This window comes from Cetorhinus maximus, chromosome 34, assembly GCF_964194155.1.
Source record: "Cetorhinus maximus chromosome 34, sCetMax3.hap1.1, whole genome shotgun sequence".
In the NCBI taxonomy this organism is placed as follows: domain Eukaryota; kingdom Metazoa; phylum Chordata; class Chondrichthyes; order Lamniformes; family Cetorhinidae; genus Cetorhinus; species Cetorhinus maximus.
Genome location: NC_135912.1, coordinates 9480172 through 9496918, shown reverse-complemented (window position 1 = coordinate 9496918; position 16747 = coordinate 9480172). Strand labels below are relative to the sequence as shown.

At 41.7% G+C, this 16747-nt stretch overlaps 1 protein-coding gene across 2 annotated transcripts in view; it reads left to right on the top strand.

The window, feature by feature from the left end:
• The window catches only part of LOC144671731 (misshapen-like kinase 1), a 253706-nt gene that overhangs the window by 121136 nt on the left and 115823 nt on the right, over positions 1–16747 (top strand). For both annotated transcript variants that reach the window (XM_078533739.1, XM_078533738.1), the window contains exon 4: positions 13166–13291. In XM_078533739.1, coding sequence (XP_078389865.1) covers positions 13166–13291 — 126 coding nt within the window. The remainder of the gene's footprint in view (positions 1–13165; positions 13292–16747) is intronic.

Genomic DNA, 16747 nt, shown 5'->3' with positions numbered 1-16747 from the left:
CCCTTTTTTCCTTCATCTCCCCTCCCGTCTTCTCAGCTTGCCCTGCAACCTCCAAAGAGTTGTGTATGTAACCTCTTGATCTCACTCTGTTGCTGCACCCACTTTAGATTGTACCAATTGATTCATATCGGCTCACCTCATCTACCGAAATGAATCACTTCACACTTCTCAGCGTTAAATTTTATCAGCAATGTGTCTGCCTATTTTACCAGCCTGTTTACCTCTGAAGATTGTCACCATCTTCCTCACTACATTTCCAATTTCATGTTATCTGCAAGCTTTGAAATTAAGCCCTATGATTTGCCCTAAGTATGAGAATTATTCATATATATATATATATATATATATATATATATAAATATATATAAAACAGTCATCCTAATATCAACCTTGGGGGCACCACTTCTACTTACTGCCAATCTGAAAAATAACTGTTCACCACTAATCTCTGCTTTCTGTCCCTTAGTCTTGCAGTGAGAAATTGCCCAAATTTCATAATCGCCCTCTGTAATCTAATCAGCAAAGAGTGTATGATTAGAGGGAATACAATGAGATTAGGAAAGAAGTAAAAAAAAAAATGAGGAAGGCAACGAGGAACTATGAACTCATCAAGGAACATAAAATGGTAAATTATTTTCCAGATAAATCAATAAAAATAGGACCTCTGTTGGGAATGGAGCAATTAAGGGCTAGACAGGGAAATACCAAGAAGATGCTAGAAAGATGGCAGAAATATTGAGTAAACATTTAACTTGGGTATTTACCAGGCAGATAGAACAGATAGACATGACATTGAGTGATTAGATGAGTAATGAGGTAAGTGCATTTAAAATAGGCATGTATTGAATAAACTAAACAATCTTAAAGAAGATAAATCCCCCTGGTCTGGATGGATTTTATCCACATATTTTAAGATTCTAGGAAAGAGATAGCAGGGGCATTACTATTCATATTTAATAATTTGTTAGAAAAGGTGTAGTATCAGAGGACTGGTGGATCGCTGATGTAATTCCTGTATTTAAGAAGGGGAAAAATATGTATCCAGGGATTTATAGACCAGTCAGCCTAATCTCAGTGGTAAAGAAAATAATGGAATTCTTACTAAAGGAGAGAATAGAAGAATATTTAGAAATGAGAAATATAATGATGAATATTCAGCATGGATTTCAAAAGAGAGAACCTTGACCGATCATATTCAATTTTTTGAGGAGGTAACAGAGTTGTTGATGGTAATGCAGTAGAAGTAATTTATCTGGGTTTTCAAAGTCTTTTGATAAGGTGTTCCACAATAGGCTAGTGAATAAGGTTGAAGAATGTGGAGTCAGGGGACAAGTAGCCAAATGGATTGCTAGTTGGCTTCCAGTTGAAAGCAGAGAGTGGGAGTAAAGGGTCATTATTCAGCATGGCAGAAGGTGAGAAGTGGCCTTCTACAAGGGTTAGTGCTGGGACCACTGCTATTCGCAATTTACATTAACGATTTGGACTTTTGAATCAAAAGCCTAATTTCTAAACCTGCAGATGGCACAAAATTGTGTGGGGAGAGAGGTGGGTGGTAGCAGGTGGGGGATAGTCAATACTGAGGACTGCAACAAATTACAGAAGGAAAATTAAGAAACCTGCAGATTGGCAAATGAAGTTCAACACCGATAAATGTGAGGTAGTACATTTTGGTGGGAACAATGGGGAGATCACTTGTTACTTGGACGGTGTGAGTATAGGTGAGGTAGAGGAACGAAGGGACCTCGGAGTACAAATACACCAATCACTAAACCTTGTGCCACAGGTTAGCAAGCCCATGAACAAAACAAATCAATCACTAGGCTTTATTTCTCGAGGGATAGAACTGAAAGTCAGGAAGTCCTACTGAACCTTGTATCAAACCTTGGTTAGGGTACACTTTGAGTACTACATGCAGTTCTGATCACCGTATTAATAAAAAAATGATATAGAGGTAATGAAGACAGTGCAGAGAGGATTTACAAGGATGATACCAGAAATGTGAGTTTATATATCAAGAAAGAATTGATAGATTGGGTCACTTTTCTCTGCCCTTGCTGTATCCTTTCAGTAGTTGCAATATCCATTTTGTGAAATGGTGACTGAAACTGTACCCTGAGTGTGGGCACACCAAGCATTTATGAAATGGATAGATTACCCCACTCTTGTGGCTCACTGCTGACCATTCAGTTCACCCCAAGATCTCATTTGCTTTGTTCACTGCCATGGAACATTTCTGCAATAGATTCAGTGTATTGACAAACTGGACACCCCCCACCCCGTAACCCTGATCTTTTAGTTTGTATACACGCTATTTTCTTTCCATTTAAGTAATAGTCACTTCCTACATTTTATATTTGCCCTCGTGTGAAGCACTTTTCTCTCCATGAATTTCACCTGCCAGCCCCATTGCCAAGAATGTTCAGATCCCCCAGTAGCTTATCCTGTTCAGCTTTAGAGTACCCACCACCTATAAGAAATTATTGCTCAAAAGGAACTGGATGCAACTGGTTCATGTGGGAAGTTGTTCTAGAAAGGAAAAAGACACCTCACTAAGCTACAAAAGAAGGGCTCAAAATATATTTTTTTTCTGAGTGCTCTTTTTGAGGGAAAAAAACTGCCTGGTTAATTTTTCTTAAAGACTTTTTAATTTCGGGGTTTACTTTGGGGTTTTTGGGTGCTCCTTTTTCATTTTCATTAACTCCTTTTTAAAATTCTTTAGATAAGATAGCAAAATACCAAACAGATCAATTATTAAGTCTTTTATTCCTGATGAAAAATTCAAGTTCATAATTGTGCAAACTTTGATACTAGCCAGACTTATGTGCACTAGTATAGTTGCACAGTAATGTAAAAGCAACAATCAATCAGTATCTTTCCAGATCTCTACTATTACTACTTACTACTATTTGTACTAACCTCCCGCTCAACTGTCGTCTTACTGCATCCTGCTCGCCCATCCTCCCAATTCCATCCAGCTCGCCAGCCCCTCCAACGCCCTCCCGCTTGCCACCACTCTTGCTGCTTCCCAGTCATTGCCTTCTCTCCAACTCTCTTGCCATTCTTCACCCGAGCCGTCACTGTGAGCGAGCGCTCAGGAGAGGGACAACTAGCAGGAGGGAGCGAGACGGGTGCCAATTAGGAGGTATCTGGGAGGGCCTGCGAGTGTATGGACAGGACCACACTAAAGTGAAAATGGAGGTATTGCTTTCAGGTAAGTTCCCCAGTTGACAAACTGCGCTAAAATGAAAATGCACTAGTAGAATACAGGTTAAATACGATATACCTGGATAGGGGTGGCTTCTCTCAATATTTTGATCTTTTTACCTCTCCTTTGAACTTTTGTGGGCTATTTTGGAGCTTTTTAGGGATAATTTGCATGATGACCCTGTGTATTTTCAGTCCTGCTCAAAAGATGAGCGAGGTCTTGTGGTGTAGTGGTGGTGTCCCTGCCCCTGAGCCAGAAACTCTAGGTTGGAGCCCCACCCTAGGACTTGATGGTCAAGGAAGGTGCATTCATAATGTGGCCAGACATGTTGAGTATCAACCTGAAAATCCTTCCAACACATGCCGATGGCAGGTGATAAGAGTGGAAAGATTCCTGCCAGGTGATGGAAAGAAAGTTGGAGCCTCTATCATCACTATCGATATCTCTAGACTACAGCATTCATGTAAAAGTGCATGTTTCTACAGCAACTCAGACTCCCTGGGTGAAATATAACCACTGTCACCACAGAAGATACGGAGGTGCCGCAGCAGACTAAATGTTTATCATGCTGGGTCTCTGTGGATTTTAACTTCCACTGCTATTATTGTCCCCTTCCATCAGCCCCCTTCCAAAAATCAAATCCATCTTCTAATGTCAGCCTAATTGTACTGTGCATTTTCATTTGAAAGCACACAATTCTGTAGGTAGATCTCTCCACAGACAGCATTTTAAGAGTGTCAGCCATGGTGAAGTGGGTAGCACAGTCACAGGTTGTGGGTTCAAGTCCCACTCCAGTGATTTGAGCACAAAATTTAGGCTGACTCTTCAGTGGAGTGCAGAGGGATTGCTGCACTGTCAAGAGCTTCTGTCTTTAGGATGAGATGTCAAACTGAGATCTTGTATGTCCACATGACAAAAAGATTTCACGGCACTCTGTTGAAGAGGAGCAGGGGAATTTTGCACGATGTCCTGGCCAATGTTTCTCTCGACCATCGTTGAAACAGATTATCTATTCATTATTGTGCTTAAATTGGCTGCCCTGTTTCCCACATTATAACTGTGATCGCATTTCAAAGTACTTGATTGATTGTAAAGCTCCTTGGGCCACCCTCGGGTCATGAAAGATACTACATAAAATTTACATCTTTCCTTTTCTTATCAGTTGAATGCAAGTATCCATGTGGGAAATCTGTATAACTGATTTTGGAAGCGACTATGTACTAGGAATTTATATGTTCAGTTTATATTAGTTGCAGCTTGAATTTAGAAGGCAGTGTGCGGACTCTATCAACTCCACTGGCTTTCCATTCCCCAATACTCTGAATTCAAATTCCTCATTTACAGATCTTTTCGTACTCTTATCTCACTCTATCTCACATTGTAGCTCTGTATCCAGTGCTGCTGGTTTCTTGTCTCACCTCCCTCCAAGCATTGGTGGCAGAACCTTTCTCCACCCCAACCTCCCCTAAATCTCTCTGCCCATACATAGGTGGGTCTTGCTCAGCAGTTATAGCTGGGATGTGAAATGGGAAAATGTACACTGATATAGCAGGTGTACTTTGCTGAGATGAAGTTACAGGTCCATTCAGAATATCCAAGCTGCAGTTCCACATTTTCTTTAGCATTTTTTGCCCTCTTTCATCTGTCCCCTTTCTACTTCTCATTTCCCCCTGAAATCTCAAACGGAGCTTCGACATTTCCATTGCCAACCCCTTCTCTATGAAACTATACTTTCTCCTGTGTCGAGCTCTTCCCTTTCCTTTGCAACCATTAACACTCAAAATCGAAGCCTTGTTTGGGATTTGCTTTCATATCTAGGGAGCCAGTTTTTAGCATTTGCATCACCCACTTTTGGACAGGATTGAAGAAAAAGCTTGTAATTTGCTAAAAATCTATTCCCCTCTCGTTTCTAACTGCCAGCCTCTCTCCTTGTGACAATCCTTTCAATTTCTTTCAACATCGGTACTACCATGGCGAGTGCTTCTCTGAACCCCCCTCATTCCTGCTAAGCTGCCATTATGTAATCCTACATGCTGTTCCTGCTCCCCACTTCCCTGTTCTTTTGACGTCAAGATTCATCACAAAACCCCCTAACTCAGCTCTTTTCCAGCAGCCCAAACTATTACCTCCTTACCTCCCTCTATCATTTCTTTCTTTTCTGTGACACTCAGGTTTGAAAATCTAAACTTGGCATCGCCGAGCCACCACCTAACTCCCACATCGCTGTTTTCAAACTGTGATGGTGCTCTGTACCATGGACTGGGAGCCTTCCTCTCTTTGCTTCTCAATTTAGAATAAATGAGCGACATTGTACCAGGCCAGGGATTGCTCGATGATTACACTGAGACCAAAATAAAAAAAAGCAATGACATCCTTTGATTTCAGTGTACAAATCTCTTCCCCCATCCCTGTGGTAAAAAGAGAAAAATCAACGTTCTGTCAGGCGAAATTAAAAGGAAAAGCCATTCTGCACCTTCAAACAGAAATCTAAGTCAGTCAGACAGCAAGTTTATTTATTGATTATACAGCCGATTGATTTCTTTTTGTTGCTGCTTTTGTGGTTTATGGCTGGAAGAATAACTGCAAAAAGCATCACAACATTGAAATGCATGATTCACTGGTGAGTGTACACACCCTCGAAGTCAACCCCTAACATTCATCCAGTTGAACAAGAATTACACCATTTATTTTGTTCTGTGCAGTAATTATGACTGTCCTCTTAACCAGTTCCAGGTTCAGTAGTTGTGCATTGTCGGTCATCATCTGTAAAACATGTTCCAAGGACTTGCAGAGCGGACTTACGAGAGACCCTTTGTTTTGGCAGTCTGCAACAGTTAATGTCCGCTAATGTTTTTAATTAAACAAGGAGCTGACTTGAAAGTAAAGTTAACCTTTTTGTGGATTGACAGTCATGTTTGCTTTTTTTATATATTAAAAAAGCAAATAAAATTCTGGTCTCTGATTAACACCCACGTATTGGGAGTGGGTGTACATCAGTGAGCCATTGTGTGTGTTTGCCATTTGCACAGTACTATCAAAAGCTGATTCAACCGACTGCAGCTTCTTAAGGGGTGAGAATGGTTATATTGACAAGATTTTCAAAAGAGACACTTAGGTGCAGAATGGTGTGCGAGTATCTGTCAGAGCCAAGAATATATCTGAAAAATAAGTTTTGCTGTTTATTTGAGACTGAAAATGATTTTTTTTGGTAATGCTGAATGCTGTATTTTTCAAACTATTTTACTGGCCTCCAGTTACATCTATGCCAATTATAACAAAAATATTAGGACAATCCTCCTCAGAGTTATTGCAGGAGCAGAAATACCTGCTTTTTGAATAGAGGCATTTAACACTCAGGAGGGTACTTTCCAATTTAAAAAATACTGTGTTTATGCAACTTCATCAGTTTTGGTTTGTTATTTTCATTCGATTTAGATTCAGATAGCATGCACGATAATGCCGAAGATACCAAAATATTCCACATGGGAACCTTAAGTCTAACCCTCTTTAAATTCTTGTTTCAGCATTAACTCGCAGTATGCCACAGATTGGTTTACTTATCTGATTTGTTGATCCTTCCTGAGGCACAGTACCCAAATTCTCAAGCGGTGCTCTTTTATTATTATTTAGAGAATGCAAATCCCCAAAGCCAAGTAATAGCCTCCTCATTTGCTGAGTTTAAGGTGATTAATCTGCCACTTAGCCGACAGAGGGGACACTCCTTGGTAATTTGCAGCATTGTTTGTCCCTCCACCAGTGCATAAGAGCTTTGTACTGAGACTCCAGCGCTGCACAGGGGCCCGGCCCTGTCCTAAACTTGTTTATCAAGAACCACTTTCACCGTGGTAGTCCAAAGCCTGCCATACAACAGATGGGATTTGTCACAAAGAACTTGTTAGTGATTTCCCATGCTTCCCTTTCCTTGATCCAAAGGATGTGTGCTGGTAGATCTTGTTCAGGAAGGGAGCTCCATATGAGGCACCGAGATGGAAGACAGAGGCAGTAGGTGGGTTGGAAGGTCATTATGGAGTGGTAAGTGAGGTGCAGCACAGATGGTTTCAGCCAGCTTGTGGGTTTTCGTCAGTCGCGGATGTGTCGGGGAGTGATGCTCGCGAGTATAGGGGAGGGGTGTTGAGCGGAGGGTGCAGTTATTATATGTATTGTTGCATTCAGTTGAGTGTCAACAAGATGTGTGTGTGATGAACTTTGCCAGACTCTGGCAAAGTACTCTGCTGTGGAGTATGATAGTGCAAGTGCTGAGGTCCGGAGTGTAGTGGCAACAGCAGCCAATGTGGATCCAGCAAGTTTGGTGAGGAGGTTGTTTCTGGTTTTGACATTTGCTGCTGTTTTCTTCAGATATCCTGAAAGGAAAGTATTATGACACAGCTGATGGTAAGGGCTGAGCTGTTCAAACCCCAAAGGGAAACTTGAAACAACTGTCATAACCCATTTTTACAATTTGTAATTTTGAGATGCAGACTTTGAATTCAGTAGGAACAAGACCACCGAGTCTTGCGGTTTTTAGATAAAACTAAATTAAACATTTATTAATTTTACAACAAATTAAACACATACACATGACTGCAAGATACTACTATAATTTTTTAACAAATCCCTAAATTAATCACCCTCAGGTAAATCTCCACGAAGGCACAGTAACCCATAGACTTTAAATAGACACCAGGCAAAGCACATTTGACATTACGAATTCCAAATGAGGTTCTTTTGCAAGTTGGTTGGAGGCGTACAGGCTGGTTAGGTTTTAAATGCCTCTACCTTACACGCACACAAACTCCTTCCTTTATATACCTAGCTTTCCCGTTGAATGTAAATTTTCCATTGTATCACTGGGTCTTTTGAACTTCAGTTCTTCTAACAATAAAATCCCTTTCATAGCACCAATTTTATTAGTAAGTTGAAAAAATAGACACTTTACTTGGCTTCTTCTAGCTAGGTGCAAGACTTTACCCAACAAATGCAAATGAACACTTTACCTTTCTGTTCTCCTTACTGTTCACCCAATTAACATCTCAAAACTACTACACATCAAAGCACCCAGACTAGCTGGCTTTAATCCAATTAAGACACACACAGACACACACCTAGACACAGACACCCACTAGAATCCTATTTAAAAAATAATTTCCAATAACATTATACACATTAATATCTCTTCATGACAACAGAGTCCTATCTCGAGTGACTCCCAAGTATGTTGGGTTGGGATCATGCTTCAGTCTGTGGCCATCCATGTAGATATGCAATTCGTTTTTGGCACTGGCATTTTTGGTGGAGGTGGATTACACTAGATATAATTTTAGAGGGATTCAACGTGAGACGCCATGTCCTGCAATAGTCCATCAACTTTGTAATGTCTTCATTAAGGGTCTGGCCCAGAGTGCAGAAGGATGAAGCTTGGATGGCATTATAGATATTGTCAGCATAGCTGGACTTGCGGGACATAGTTGTTGGCATTTGTATGTTTGTCAAACGGGTTTGGGCTAGCACTGAGCCCGATGGTAGTCTGTTGGCCTGTCTTCTCCATGTGTTTTGGGCAAGGGCCCAAAGTGGACTCTGAATCATCTGTTGTGAAGGAATGCTTCAACATCTGTCCCGGCCCAGGTTGGAAGCACTCTGGACAGCTTTAGGAGCAAACCAGTGTGCCACACAATGTCATAGGCAGCTGAGAGGTCCAGCAGCACTATGCCTGTCTTCAGGTTCGTTTGGAGGCTATTTTTGATGGTAGTGGTGACTGCCAGAACTTGATCACATGTTCCTGGTTCCTTACAGAAACCAGCTTGGTCGGCCTTAAAGATGGTCTCTACTTCCGGAGATATGCGTTGTAGGAAAAGATGTGATGCTCTAAAAAGGGTCAAATCAGAACTTTAACTAGCATACCTTGCAGCCAGTTATATTCCAGCGCATATCTGTCCCAGTGCTCAGTCACTGTCCCTAATAACAGATTCTGGTACCTCCCCTATAGCACATTGACACAACCTGATATTTAATCTCCATCTAAGAGGAGAAACCCCAGGGACTCAGTACTTAATAGGGCTTTTGGAATGAGACTGCACCCTCAGATCGGTAGAAGTTCTGAAAACCCAGAGAATTCAGTCTTGATTTGTGCTTTCTTTCTCATTCACCGGTTGTGCCAATTTGAATTTTGATGAGCTAGTGATCTGGAAAGGGCTGTTCTTCAAGCTGCTGCCTTATTGATGAATAAATCCTATCAAATTAGAATACCAAAATTCTGGTATCAACAGCTTAAAATATAAAAATAGCTGAATATGGATTTAAACTGTGTATGTGCCCCCACCTCACCCAATGACAAAAGGTTAAGTTGCCTTTGAACATTTAATTAAGGAAAATCTGGGTATGGGATGGATTAAAAGGCTGGTCAGAGAGAAGAATTTTGCCAGACAATGACCATCTCCAACTAGCGAGAATCTAACCATCTCCCCTTGAAATTCAGCAGCATTACATTGCTGAATCCCTCAACTTCAGCATCCTGGGCGGGGTGGGAGTTACCATCAACCAGACACACACACATACTGTGGTTACAAGAGCATGTCATGGATGGAAACTCTGCAACGAGTGACTTACCTTCTGACTTCCTAAAGCCCGTCCACCTAAAGATAATGAAACAAATAACCGAAGGAGGAAGCTCCACAAACATCCCCATCCTCAGAGATGGGGGTGCCCGGCACATCAGTGCAAAGGACGAGGCTGAAGCATTTGCAACCATCACAGAATTGTTACGGTGCAGAAGAAGGCCATTCGGCCCATCGTGTCTGCATCAGCTCTCTGAATGAGTATTATGACTCAGTGCCATTCTCCTGCCTTTTCCCTGCACATTGTTTCTATTTAAATAATGCCCTCTTGAATGCCTCGATTGAACCTGCCTCCACCACACTCCCAGGCAGTGCATTCCAGACCTGATCCACTCGCTGTGTGAGAAAGATTTTCTCTTATCGCATTTGCTTCTTTTGCAAATCACTTTAAATCCGTGCCCTCTCATTCTTGAACCTTTTACAAGCGCGAGCAGTTTCTCCCTATTTACACTGTCCAGCCCCCTCATGATTTTGAACACCTCTATAAATTCTCTTCTTAGCCTTCTCTTCTCCAAGGAGAACAGTCCCAACTTCTCCATCCTGTCTTCTTAACTGAAGTTTCTCAACTCTGGAAGCATTCTTATATAAACCTCGTTGCACTCTCTCCAATGCGTTCACATGCTTCCTAAAATGTGACACCCAGAATTGTACACAGTACTCCAGCTGCAGTCTAAATAGTGTCTTATTCAAGTTAAGCATAACCTCCTTTTCTTGTACTCCATGCCTCTATTAATAAAGCCAGGATACTGTATGCTTTACTATTAACTTCCCTCTCCACCTGCCCTACCATCTTTAATGGTCTTTGCACATATACACCCAGGTCCCTCTGCTCCTGCACACCCTTTAGAGTTGTATTGTACCCCTTATTTTATATTCTCTCTCCATGTCCTTCCTACCAAAATGAATCACCTCACACTCCTCATTGAACTTCATCTGCCATCTCTCTGCCAACTCCACAAACTTGTCTATGTCTTTTGAAGTTCTGTACTGTCCTCCTTGTAGTTTACAATGTTTTCAAGTTTTGTGTCATCCGCAAACTTTGAAACTGTCCCCTATGCACCAAGATCTAGAATAATATATATCAGGAAAAGCAAGGGGCCCAATACCGACCGCTGGGGAACTCCACTACAAACCTTCCTCCAGCCTGAAAAATATCTACTAACCATTACTCTCTAATCCCTGTCACTCAGCCAATTTTGTATCCACGTTATTACTGTCCCTTTTATTCCATGAGTTATAACTTTTCTCACAACTCTGTTGTGCGGCACTGTATTGAATGCCTTTTGAAAGTCCATTTCTGTTACCTCTTCAAAAAAACACCAGCAAGTTAGTTAAACACTATTTTCCCTTAAGAAATCCATGCTGGGTCTTCCTAATCAACCCATGATTTTTCATGTGGCTATTGCCATCTTCAGCCAGAAATGCCAAGTGAATGATCCATCTCTGCCTCTTCCTAAAGTCCCCAGCATCACAGATGTCAGTTTTGAACCAATTCGATTCACTCCACGTGATATCATGAAATGGCTGAAACCACTAGATACATCAAAAGGTTTTCACCCTGACAACATCCTGCTGTAATACTGAAGACTTGCACTCCAGAACAAGCCGTGCACCCTTAGTTAAGCTGCTCGAGTCCATCTATAATAGTGGCATCTATCCGACAATGTGGAAAATTGCCCAGTTATGTCTGTTCACAAAAAGCGTGACAAATCCAATCCGGCCAATTATTACCCCATCAGTCTACCCTGTCGTCAACAAAGTGATGGAAGGTGTAGTTGACAGTGCTGTCAAGTAGCACTCATTCTCCCATAAAGTGCTCCTCAGTGCTCAGTTTGGGTTCTGCCAGGATCCCTTGACTTCAGACTTCATTAACAGCCTTGGTCCAAACACGAACAGAAAAGCTGAATTTCAGAGCAGCATTTGACCATGTGTGGCATCAAGGAGCCTTAACAAAATTAAAACCAATGGGAATAGGGGGGGCAAATTCTCCATTGGTCGGAGTCATACCTTGCATAAAGAAAGATGGTTGTGAATATGATGGTAATTGAAGGGGAGTTGCAGACACAATATGCTCTCAGGGTTTCCAATTGAACAAATGGTGTATTTATCCTTATAATGTTGTTTTCTCTGCTCATGCGAATTATGAGTTAACCTGGTAATGCTGCCCACTGCACCAAAAGGTAACAGTTTTTTGGTCAGTATCTGATATCGTGCACACTAAATGGTAGAACAAGGCATAGGATTTTGCTAAAGCATAGATTACAAACAGAAAGTAGGAACATAGGACTTAGGAGCGGGAGTAGGTCATTCAGCCCTTCAAGCCTGCTCCGCCATTCAATAAGCCCATGGCTGATGTGGTTGTGGTCTCAACTCCACTTTGCCGTCTGCACTTTATAACCCTTGACTCCATTGTCAATCAAAAATCTATCTAACTCAGCCTTGAATAAATTCAATGACCCAGCCTCCACTGCTTTCTGGAGAAGAGAATTCCACAGAATAATGACCCTTTGAGGAAAAAATAATTTCTCCTCATTTCTGCCTAAAATGGTAGACCTCTTATTCTTAAACTGTCCCCTCGTTCTAGTCTCTCCCACAGGAGGAAACATCCTCCTGGTATCTAACCTATCAAGTGCCCTCAGGATCTTTTATGTTTCAATAAGATCACCCCTCATTCTGCCAAACTCCAATGTGTATAGGTCTAACCAGTTCAACCTTTCCTCATAATATAGTCCCTTATCCCAGGAAAGAGTGGCTGTGAATGTGTGGGTGCACATGCGTGTGAGTGTTTCTTTGTCTGTGTATATGTTTTTATGTGTGTGCGCTTCACAGCGTGGTTAGTAAGAGTTTGAAACTAGACCCGCCTGATTTCCTGTGATTGTTTGGGCTTCCCAGAGAACCTGTTTTTGCAAGAGGGGTTTCCCCCCTGCCCTCCCTCAAACAGAAAACATGAAACACCACTTTTAGGAAGTGATGAAATACTTACGTTCAAGCGATAAATACTAAACTCTGAAGCTTTAATTTTTGTCTCTGGAATACAAAAATGGCACTGTGAATATTAAAATGCTTTCATGCATTTTCATAAGTAAGGTATGAAGCTTTTGTTGGCTTGGCAGCATCTGCAGAGAGAGAAATTGAGTTAGCGCTTTGAGTCCAATATGGCTGTTCTTCAGGACACTTACGTCCGAAAGAAGAATCATATTGGACTCAAAGTGTTAACTCTGTTTCGTTCTCCACAGATGCTGCCAGACCTGCTGGGTTTTTCCAGCATTTTCTGTTTTTATTTCAGATCTCCAGCACCTGCACTATTTTGCTTTTAGATTATGAAGATTTTGTTGATTTTTAAATCCAGGATGAAGAGGAGGAGATCAAGCAAGAAATTAACATGCTGAAAAAGTACTCGCATCATAGAAATATTGCAACATACTATGGCGCCTTCATCAAGAAGAGTCCTCCAGGCCATGATGACCAGCTCTGGGTAAGAAATCAAACATGATTAGTGTTTACTGGGGTTAAATGCTGTCCTTCTTTTGTGAAAATAACGTGGGATGATTTTCATCATGGCCCCATAACTCAATTTGTTGTAACGACAACATAAAAAGTAATTTAGCAAGATTTTTATGAGAATCGGAGGCGGCAGCACAGTGGTTATGTTACTGGAACAATAATCCAGAGAGCTGAACTAGTGATCCAGAGACAAAAGTTCAAATCTCACCACTGCAGTTGGGGAATTTAAATCCAGTTAATAAAGTGAAATAAAAAGCTGGTGACTGCTTGTCGTAAAAGGTTTATCTAGTTCACTCCATTTCCTATAAGGAAGGAAATCCATTGAAATCCATTGTCCTTTCCTTGTCTTCCTATATATGACTAAAGACCCCAGCATCGTGATTGTCTCTTTCTTAACTGCCTAACGAGTCACTCAGTTATCACCACCGCCTCCTTAAGGGAAGTTATGGATGGATAATAAATGATGGCCTTGCCAGAGACACCCACATTCCATGAATAAATGCGCAAAAAAAAAATGCTTTCTTCTCAGAGTTCATCAACGTTTTATCTGTATAGCTGATGGGACTAATGCAAAGTAGTGGCACCCTTACACATGTGCCCACTTTGAGCAATTCTTCCCACCTCTCCAGCGATGTGAAAGGACAGCCTGTTGGCTTCAATGTAGCTTTCACTGACTGAAATAGTGGCCTGTCTTTCAGATATTGACGGATCTGACATGTGATTTTTAACTTGAGACTTTCAGCGATCCTCGTTTTCTTTTGCATTCCCTGGAAAACGCATACATCCGATGTTGTAAAGGAACAGCATTCTAATGGCTACAGCTCTCAGGAAAGGCTGAACAGGCTGAGGCTCTTTTCTCTAGAAAAGAGAAGGCTGAAGGGTGATCCAATAAAAGCCTTTAAAATTTTTCAGGAGTTTGGTAGGGTAGATGTAGACAAGTTATTTCCACTTGTGAGGTGTCCAAAGCAAGAGGACAAAAGTATAAAATAACCACCAATAAATTCAGCAGGGAATTGAAAGACACCTTACCCAGAGAATGGTTAGAATGTGGGACTTGCTACCGCAGGGAGTATGTTGAGGTGATTAGCCCAGATGCATTCAAGGGGCAGTTATATAAGTTCACAAGGGAGAAAGAAATGGAAGAGTATGCAAGTAGGGTGGGAGGAGGCTTATGTGGAGCATGACTAGGTTGAATGGCCTGTTTCTGTGCTGTAAATTCTAAATGTAATTCTATTTAACCTCAGTCTGCCTTGATTTAATAGAAGCAGTCTAGGATATCTGATATCTCCACAGATTGTCATCAACTGCAGTATAATTATAACGATAGGAAGCATAGAAACAGCAGGAGATTTAGGTCCTCAAGCCTGATTGGTCATTCAGTAAGATCATGGCTGACCTGTGACCTAACTCCATTTGCCCGCCTTCGCGCCACATCCCTCGGACCTTTGGTTAACAAAAATTGATCAATCTCCGATTTAAAATTAACAAGTGATCTAGCATCAATTGCTGTTTGTGGAAGAAAGTTCCAAACTTCTACCACCCTTTGTGTGTAGAGGTGTTTCCTAATTTCACCCCTGAAAGGTCTGCCTCTAATTTTTAGGCTTACACCCCTTAGCCCTAGACTCTCCAACCAGCAGCAATAGTTTATCTTTATCTAGTCTATCAGCTCCATGCCCTGAAAACTTCTATCAGCCTCACCCCTTAACCTTCTAATTTCCAGGGAATGTGACCCTAGTTCGTGTAGTCTCTTAATTTAACCCTTTGAGTCCAGAAGTCATTCTGGTAAATCTGTGCTGCATTTCCTTCAAGGCCAATATACCCTTGCTAAGTTGTAGTTCTCTGAAACGCTCAGTGTTCCAGAGTGTGTGGTATAATTGAAGCATGATTTACACCCCCTTGTATTCTGTTCCTTCAGATATAAAGGCCAACATTCCACTTTCATTATTTTCTGTACCATTCACGTCATTTTAATTATCTGTGTACCTGGGTCCCCTAAGTCTCTCTTGGACCTTCACTGTTTCTAGCTTAGCAGCATTTAGAAATTCCCCTGTTCTATCCTTTTCAGTTCCAAAGTGGATGGCCTCTCATTTCCTACGTTGAAATCTATTTGCCACATTCTTACCCATTCACTTAATCTAGCAATACATTTTTGAAATTTTATGCCTCCATCTGCACTGTTTACAGTGCTGCCTACCTTCATGTCACCTGCAAATTTCAATATATGGCTTTCGATAATAAATATGCTGAATAGTTGAGTCCCTTGGCGATTATCTTTACCCTCTGTCTCCTGCCACTCAGCCAGTTTCCCAGTCAGGCCAATAACTTGCCCAGTGCAATGCCACCTCATTTTTGAGCATGTGATCACTAACATTACCATTGCAGAGCCGATGGCGTAGTGGTAACGTTACTGGGCTAGTAATCCAGAGTCCTGGGCTAATGCCCAGGCCACACGGGTTCAGATCCCACCATGGCAACTGGTGGAATTTAAATTCGTTTCATTAATAATTCTGGAATTAGTCTCAGTAATGGTGTCGTTGAAAGCCAGCTGGTTCACTATGTTCTTTAGGGAAGGAAATCGGCTAGCCTGATCTACATGATCTACAAGGCAGCTCACCATCACTTTGTCAAGGGCAATTAGGTATGAACAACAAGTGCTGGTCTTGCCAGTTCACATCCCAAAAAGTGTAAAATAAGCTTTCATCTGCAATTGGGTGCCATTTTGGATTGGAATTTTGTGTTTGTGCCCCAGTAGATTTTCCCTGATCGGATTTCCCTAATACATAGGAGCAGGGGTAGGCCGTTCAGCCCATCGAGCCTGCTCCACCATTCAATACGATCATGGCTGGTCATCCACTTCAATGCCTTATTCCCACACTATCCCCATATCCCTTATGTCACAGAATCACAGTGCAGAAGAGGCCCTTCGGCCCATTGAATCTGCACCGACACGTGAGAAACACCTGACCCACCTACCTAATCCCATTTACCAGCACTTGGCCCATAGCCTTGAATGTTATGACGTGCCAAGTGCTCATCCAGGTACTTTTTAAAGGATGTCATTGGTGTTTAGAAATCTGTCAATTACTGCTTTAAACATACTCAATTACTGAGCTTCCACAGCCCTCTGGGGTCGAGAATTCCAAAGAATCACAGCCCTCTGGGTAAAAAAATTCCTCCTCATCTAAGTCCTAAGTGGCTTCCCCCTTATTTTGAGATTGTGTCCCCAGGTTCTAGACTCCCCAGCCAGGGGAATCATCTTACCTGCATCTACCTAGTCTGTCACTTTAAGTATTTCCTAGGTTTCAATGAAATCATCTCTCATTCTTCGAAAGAATACAGGCCCAGTTTCCCCAGTCTCTCTTCATAGTCCCGCCGTAGTCCCAACACCAGTGGCAAATATAACTGCTGCCAGTTTGTTTTGCTGTGA